The 7,187-nt window shown below is 55.3% G+C and overlaps 4 protein-coding genes across 4 annotated transcripts; 2 read left to right on the forward strand and 2 right to left on the reverse strand.

Moving 5' to 3' along the window:
• On the forward strand, positions 1 to 333 carry BDY24DRAFT_333856 (histone H2B family protein; the record flags this gene model as incomplete). Its single annotated transcript, XM_076637153.1, has 2 exons — positions 1 to 189; positions 297 to 333. Coding segments are annotated over 2 exons (226 nt in total), but the record flags the coding sequence as incomplete, so codon positions are not given.
• Positions 334 to 1,050: 717 nt separating this feature from the next.
• BDY24DRAFT_405436 (uncharacterized protein) lies at positions 1,051 to 2,381 on the reverse strand. Its single transcript, XM_076642644.1, has 3 exons — positions 2,238 to 2,381; positions 2,087 to 2,156; positions 1,051 to 2,013 (listed from the first exon to the last, which is right to left on the reverse strand). The coding sequence occupies exon 3, from the start codon at positions 1,990 to 1,992 to the stop codon at positions 1,153 to 1,155; it is 840 nt and encodes a 279-aa protein (XP_076491936.1). The 5' UTR covers positions 1,993 to 2,013; positions 2,087 to 2,156; positions 2,238 to 2,381; the 3' UTR covers positions 1,051 to 1,152.
• Positions 2,078 to 2,990, reverse strand: BDY24DRAFT_270936 (uncharacterized protein). Its single transcript, XM_076636907.1, has 2 exons — positions 2,238 to 2,990; positions 2,078 to 2,156 (listed from the first exon to the last, which is right to left on the reverse strand). The coding sequence occupies exon 1, from the start codon at positions 2,821 to 2,823 to the stop codon at positions 2,353 to 2,355; it is 471 nt and encodes a 156-aa protein (XP_076491937.1). The 5' UTR covers positions 2,824 to 2,990; the 3' UTR covers positions 2,078 to 2,156; positions 2,238 to 2,352.
• A 673-nt stretch (positions 2,991 to 3,663) lies between these two features.
• BDY24DRAFT_405439 (Striatin family-domain-containing protein) lies at positions 3,664 to 7,187 on the forward strand (the record flags this gene model as incomplete). The annotated part of the gene is made up of 9 exons (XM_076642645.1): positions 3,664 to 3,983; positions 4,469 to 4,572; positions 4,715 to 4,863; positions 4,934 to 5,102; positions 5,183 to 6,185; positions 6,252 to 6,294; positions 6,361 to 6,490; positions 6,560 to 6,679; positions 6,756 to 7,187. Coding segments are annotated over exons 1-9 (2,426 nt in total), but the record flags the coding sequence as incomplete, so codon positions are not given.

Consider the following 7,187-nt stretch of genomic DNA (forward strand, 5'->3'; position numbering starts at 1 on the left):
CCCCGACACTGGAATCTCCAACAAGGCCATGTCCATCCTCAACTCCTTCGTCAACGATATCTTCGAGCGAATCGCTTCCGAGGCTTCCAAGCTCGCTTCCTACAACAAGAAGTCGACCATCTCCTCCAGGGAGATCCAGACCGCCGTCCGACTCATCCTCCCCGGAGAGCTTTCCAAGCACGCTATCTCGTATGTTCACCTTCCTCTATTCCCTCTTCTCCTTCTCTCGTCCTTCCATCCGCTCGTCTCATCGAGCTGACCTCTTTCCTTCCTTCGTTCTCTTCTCCTTTTCACAGTGAGGGTACCAAGTCGGTCACCAAGTTCTCTTCCTCCTCCAAGTAGAGTTCGAGTCTTTAGAGACTCTCGCTTGGGTTGGTAGTTCGTAAAGGGGTTGGCTCGCTCGTTCTGGCTATTTTGGGAGGGAACGTAGAGTCTTTTTAGGGTAGGATCCAGGAGGAAGGAGAGGTCGCCCGTCTTTGTGTTTTCGTTTTTCGCTTTTCGCTCTTTACCTTTATGATTCATGTCGCAACGAAACACAAACCTTTCTCGTCGACTCGAAAGTACGCTTCCCTTGCCTTCGTCGTTCTTTGACGCGTGAGACAGGAAAACCGATGGCTTGACGACGCGACGAAGAGGAGCAGTCGACGTTGACCTCGACGCTTCCTCCTTCCCATCCTTTCTCCCCTGACGTCCATCTCCTCCTTCCTTCCTCGCTCCCATCTCTCAACTTCAAAGTCTCGTTTCTTCACTATCAGGTCGGTCTTTCTCCTCTCTGCAAGACAAATTGCTCACACGAGCTGATCACAGCGACGGAGATCGTTGCGTTTCGCCTGTTGTTTCTGTCTTTCCCTTCCATATGAACTCCCTCTTTTCTAGCTAGCCCGATCCCATACATGTTTACTCGATTGAGCTCTTCCAACCCTCATTGAGATGGGTTCTCAGAAGAAAGACTTGTTCGAGGCTCGAGACGCGATTCGACTTCCCGTCGTCGACGTCGCACTCACGGACGAGCAGGGAGGGAAAAGCTAGAGGGAAAACTTTTCTTCTAGGTTTAGCACAACAAAGATCATGAAACAACACAAAAACAAAGCAAAGGAAAGCAACTCGACCGAACTCAACGCGTCTTATCACCCTCCGACCTTGACATTAAGATCACTCGTCCCCCCAACCAGAAACGTCTCCATTCTCAACGAAAAAGAACCCCGGTCCCTTCCCACGTCTCCGAGTAAACTTCGCCAACTTCCTCCTTGTCACCTCTGAGCCTGCAACGATCCGAAGGTGCTCGAGGGAAGGGCAGAGACGAAGGAGGAATCGAGTTGCGTCCTTGCCCGATTCCCAGCCCGGTTCCGAGGTCGACACGTACGCATCCTGTTGGAGGATGAGGGAAGCAGAAGTGACGCCTTTGAAGGGGGAGGAGGAGATGAACTGAAGTTCTGGTGGAGGGAGGAAGGTGAACCGATCGAACCAAGCGCGGACGAAGGTCAACCTTCGAAGTCTCGTCCATCCGCTCAGACGACCGACCGTCATGAGCCCGAAGTCTCTTGGCTGGATCCACTTCCTCTTGGAGAGTCCGACCTCGACGGGGTTCAGGCATCGAAGAAGAGGAACGAGGGAATGAAGACTGTACGGGTAGACGAGTCGAAGCCGTTCGAGGTGAAGACCGTCTCCTTCTTGGAGCGAGGGAGGGACGGGTCCGAAGTCGGAGGAGCCTTTCCAGGATCGAAGGTCGATAGTTAGGTCCTTGATCATGTCCCAATCCATCCTCCTCGACTCTGCGTAGGTGGTAGCGGCGAGGGATCCGAGCGGGAGAAGGGAGGAGGGGAGGAAGAACGACTCGAGCTGGGCCCAAGATCGAAGCTCGACTTTGACGTAGAGGATCCTGATCGCGACGGCGTGAAGTTGCCGGGACACTCGAGTGACGATCAGGAGGTCGTTTCGAGGAAGATAGGAGAGGATTTGGGATTGAAGCTCGATTGGGACGGTGGAGATCATCAGGAGGAGGAGGAGTTCGAGCTGACACCGGAGAAGGCAGAGCTCAGGATCAGCTTGAGTTCTTCAGCCTTTCGAGAAAGCTCAGTCGACTCACTGGTGGTCTGGTGTGTTCCAAGAGGCCGAAGAACAACGAGGAAAGACGAAGGACGAAGGCGGAGATGAAGCTTGAAGGAGGGAGGGAGGGAACGGAGGTCAGCTTCGCATCTTTCTTCTCCCGTCGCCTCCTTCTACGAAAGAACACTCACTAGAATGGTCTCCTCTCCTCGAACGTAGGCGAGAGACGAATCGTCCGGCGAGAAAGAAGAACTTCTTGGTTTGAGATTGTGGTCGTCAGGAGGGAATCAACAAGCGAGGTCGAAATCAAAGAGAGAGCTCGCTCTCCTCCCTCCCTCCCTTCCTTTCCCTCAACCGCCTCCCCGCGTAGGGTCGAGGTCGAGGTTTCTTGCCACCGGGCTCGTATCCGTTAGGGGGGATACACAGGTCCTCGTCAGTCGAGTCAGAACCTCTCCCCCCGTCTCCCTCTGCACGTCTGTTTGCATGGCCGTCTCGAGAGTCCGAGGCAGAGTCGAACTCCCTCCTCTCCCCCAACTCGTTCCACGCTCGTATAGCAACAGGCTGGTCGTCGCTGTCGTCGTTCCCTTCTTCAGGAGGTTCGTCCTTCGCTTCACCTCGCCTGTTCTCGTTCGGCTCGTTAGAGATTGGGCTCGTAGGTGGTTGCGCTAGATGTCTTCGTCTCTCGTCCTTCCACGGTCGGGTCGAGTCGAGACCGCTCTTCGCTTCTTGGGGGTTTGGCTGTTGATTCCCGTGGAACTCGATCAGACGCCCCCACATGAGAGGATCATAGACGTGCTCTGGGAGAGGTTTCCTTCTTTTCTAGCTCAGGCCTGAAGAGGAGGAGACCCTTCCATCTCTTCTCTCGCCTCGTTCTTGTTCTTACTCGACGAGCATGCATCTCTTCCCTCTCCACCCTCCCTTCGCGCCAATTTTTCCCTTTCCATTCTCTCCTCGTACTCGTGCTCTTGACTCCATGCTGTTGGTTCCAACCACGAATCCCTGGTCGGAGCTCTCTCGCTCTGTAGAGCAGTGGAGAGTTCGATTGGGCTTGGAGACGGTGGATCGAGAAACGGACAGGGAGGGAGCTTTGCGTCCGTACACTGGCACAAGCTCACATTGGCGAGCCCTGGGATATACACCGGTGATGTTCCTTCGCTCGTATCCCGTCCTCTACTTGTCTTCGGCGAACGAGGCAGGAATGACGGGAGGTCGTCTTTCTTTCTCTTTGTACGAGCCCGCTTGTTTGCGACTTTGTTCCAGAGGAGGGAAGATGGCTCTCTTTTCAGCTTTCTTTCAGTGTCTCGTTGAGACGCTGGCTGGCTGGGAGGAGATCAACACTGAGGGATCGTTTATAGATTGAAAAGCGACGGAAAGAGAGGTGGGAGGAGGAACAGGGAAGAGGAGGGAGATTGCGATGTTGTTCTCCTTTCATTGAGTCTCGACGCGTCCTTTGAAAGTTTTCGAGCTCGATCAAGCTGAGAAAGATATAGAAAGATATCTTCTGAGTAAAATGAGCCCGTCCAAACACTCAAATGTACACCGATTTTCTTCAGAAAGGACTCAAATCTCGCTCTCTCCTCTTGAGCTGACCTCCTCTTTCCCTCCTCGTCCTCAACCTCTCACCTCCCTCCCTTCTCCTTCCCTCTCTCCCTCCTCTAAGGATGCAGCCCCCTCCCTCTCAAGGGAATCCAAACAACTATCAGGTTCAGCAGCACCAACAGCAACAGCAGCAGCAGCAGCAACCTCAACAGCAGCAACAACAGCAGCAGCAAAACCAAGGACCAGCTCCTACCCCTCCTCCTCCTCCGCCTTCGAATGGTTTGACGACCCCCGATGGAGGCATGACTCTCGCTGGAGTTCTTCACTTCCTGCAGACTGAATGGAGGCGGTGGGAGAGGGACAGGAACGAGTGGGAGATCGAGAGAGCAGAGATGAGAGTGAGTCTCGTTCAGCAAACACGCCCAAAGAAGGGACGAGCTCGGAAGCGCAAAGGACGAGGACTGGAACGATCGTTTCCTGGCCTTTTCGAGGAAGCTGAAGCTGGACTGGGCTGAAGGAGAGGCGTAGGCTCAGCTTGGAAGGTCTTTCTTCGAGGTGTGGGCCTCGCGAGGAGGATGGAAGGAGCAGGAGAGGTTGGAAAGAGGAGGCACGAGATGGAGCTTGCTCGACCTCTTCCCTCCTCCGTCTTTGGACAAGGAGGCCATCATCTTGCCATCAGAAGGAGGGAGATGCCCAAGGCTCTCCTTTTCTTGCTTTTGATCTCGAGAAATATCCTTCTGTAGGAGGGGAGGGCTGGTCGTCTCTCCCATGCTCCATCGTCATCACCTCCTTCCCTCCTTCCCTCCTCTCGCTTCCTTCCCTCCCTGCTCTGCCATTCTCGAGTACTGACTCTTTCCCCTCTCTTTATTGCAATCTATCTCAGGCTCGTATAGCACTCCTCGAAGGAGAACGTCGGTCGGCTGAGAACTTGAAGCTCGACCTCTCTCGTAGAGTCAAGATGCTCGAGTTCGCTCTTAGGCAGGAGAGGTGAGTCTTCGCTTCCCGCTCCTCTCATAGCTTCCCGCTCGAAGCCTCATCTGTATCAGAGGATCAGGAGAGCTCTCAGGTTGGGGTTCGTTTTTGAGAAAGTCTCGTTGGATCTGACCTCGACCTCCTTCCTTCCTGCCAGAGCAAAACACACAGCGCCTCCGCCATCAGCAGCTCCTTCGGCTACGCCAGCAGCTGCGATTCCTCCAGGCAAGCTCCTAGCTCTTCAAGCCGAGACGGAAGGCAAGGAAAACACTAGCACAAGCAGTGAAGGTGGTAGCGACGATGGAGGTGAGTTCGGAGCAGAGCCAGCCTTTCGACGAGAGCTCTCTGACCCTTCCTTCCCTCTCCTTCGACCCAGCTCCTCCCTCCCTCCTCAACGGCGCGTCAACATCGCCACCACTTCCTTCTGGAGCTCGATCAGTTGCTCCTCTCACCAACGGAGCACCAGTTCCCGCTTGGAAGACTGGAGTGGCAGCAGCAGGCCGAGACCCGAAGAGTCGACAACGAAGCAGGGATTACCTCAAGCAGTTCGTTCCTTTCTGGTTCCTACTACCGCTTCTGAGTTGCGACTCCTGCTAAAACACTTCCTCTTCTTCTGCTTTCCCAGATGTCTCCAAGAGATCACCTACCTCACCTCCCCAGGAGCTCTCAACCCTCTTCCCAACCGACCGGTCGTCCTTCCTCCTCCTCCTCCCACCATCGACCCATCCTACCTGCTTCAATCTAGACAACCCAACTCCGTTCCCTCTCAGCAACCTCCATCCCAAAATCAGCAGCAGTCGCATCCTCTCGACCAACAGCAGCAGCAACCTCATCCTCAACCTACCATCCTCCAACGACCTCGGAAACACCTTCCCGAGCACGTCCCTCCATCTCCCGTCCAGGGAGTCCCTCCAACGATCCAGGAGCAGCAGGACATCGCTGCTGAGAGGGAAAGTAACGCTGAGAGGCAGCGTGAGAGTGATCACAGGAGGGAAGAGGAAGAGAGGGCCGAAGCTGAGGCTTCGAGGTCGAGACCGTCGGCAGAGGAGGAAGCTTCAGCAGCATCCTCGTTAGAGTCGGCTCCCCCTTCTCCCCTACCCACCGCTCCGGAGGACCCCTCGCAGAACGGAGCCCTCGACTCGGAACCTCGATCCTCCTCGCCGTCATCCTCCCAACCCTCTTCCGCGTCCCTCTCCTCGGTCGAATCCCAAACCCACTCCTCTCCTTCGTCTTCCTCGTCCGTCGACCGTTCGAAGTCGAGTCCTCCATCGTCTCGTTCAGAAATCGAGGAGGATCACCCAGCAGACTCGACGATCATCCATCTCTCCAAGAACCAGCCCATCCCGAACGGAGCCTCAGCTTTCGAGGATGCTCAATCGGAAGAGGAGGAGGAGGAAAAGAACGCCGAGGAGGACGACGAGGAGGAGTCGCTCGAAGCTGTTCCTTTGGACGAGCCTGCTGTCGAGGAGGAGAAGGATCAGGAGGTGGATCAGAAGATGGAGGAGCCAGACGAGGAGGACGAGGAAGAAGAGGAGGAGGAGGGGAGCAACAGGTTGACGGCGATCTTTCGACCTCAAGACCAGGGAGAGTGGAAGGAGGCTTTGAAGGCTGCTGGTGCAAGCATCAAGGTGAGTAGGGAAGTCCAGGTGTAAAGAAAGGATAGAAGCTGACATATTTCCTGCCGTCTCTCTCAGTCTACCATCGTCTCAACACCAAAAGACGAGCCTTCAATATCGAGTGAGTCGCTTCGGACGCGTCCTTCTCTTCCTTCGAAGCTCACTTCCTTTCTTCCTTCCTTCGCAGCAACTCAAAACGACGAAGATCAACTCGCCAACCTCACTCTCGGAGATGATCAGTTCGACGACGAGGAGTCACCGTCGACAGGGACAACAGCTGAGGGAGGAGCATGGCGAGCTCGACGGACTTTGAAGAGGTGAGGCGACGGTCCTCCTTCCTCCTTAGCTTCGACCGTAGCTGACTCCTCTTTCTCTCTCTCCTTCAGTCACCTCGATGCTGTTCGAGCCGTTGCGTTCCACGAGACGGATCTTTGCTTCGCTACCGCTTCGGACGACTGCACTGTGAAGGTCTGGCGGCTCGATCCCGACGAGCTCTTGCCTGAGAGGTTTGTCGCGTCTCCACTCGCCCTCTTCTACTTCGAAGAGCTTCTTCTAAACTCACCCTTCTTCCACTTTTTCTAGGACAACACCTTCGAAGGATACCGAACCTCAGATCACCTACCGAGGCCACACCCACGGAGTCACCTCAGTCATCATCTCGTCGTCCCAACAACGAATCTACTCCGGTTCTCAGGACTCGACGATCCGAGTTTGGAAACTCCCTTCCCCCGACCACGAGCTCTACTCGGACTACGACCCAGAATCCTGCATCGGCGTCCTCGTCGGTCACTCGGATTCGGTTTGGGCTCTCACCCTCATCGGAACTCGACTCGTCTCGGCGAGTTCGGACGGGAACGTCAAGGTCTGGGATACCGAGACTCCTGGAACCCCTCTAGTGTCGAGCTGGGGATACTTGGGGTTGGATCCTGAAGGGCAGTCGAACGGAGAGGAGACGACGGAGGAGAAGCGTGCGGCGGACGGAGAGAGGATCGTACCGACTTCGCTGTCGCCTGT

The sequence above is a fragment of the Mrakia frigida genome, assembly GCF_051309035.1.
Source record: "Mrakia frigida strain ATCC 22029 unplaced genomic scaffold BDY24scaffold_78, whole genome shotgun sequence".
Lineage (NCBI taxonomy): Eukaryota > Fungi > Basidiomycota > Tremellomycetes > Cystofilobasidiales > Mrakiaceae > Mrakia > Mrakia frigida.

What these genes read in the sequence shown, in the direction of transcription:
- BDY24DRAFT_405436 (XM_076642644.1), bottom strand. Translation starts at nt 1,992, where the DNA reads ATGATCTCCACCGTCCCAATCGAGCTTCAATCCCAAATCCTCTCCTAT.
- BDY24DRAFT_270936 (XM_076636907.1), bottom strand. Translation starts at nt 2,823, where the DNA reads ATGTGGGGGCGTCTGATCGAGTTCCACGGGAATCAACAGCCAAACCCC.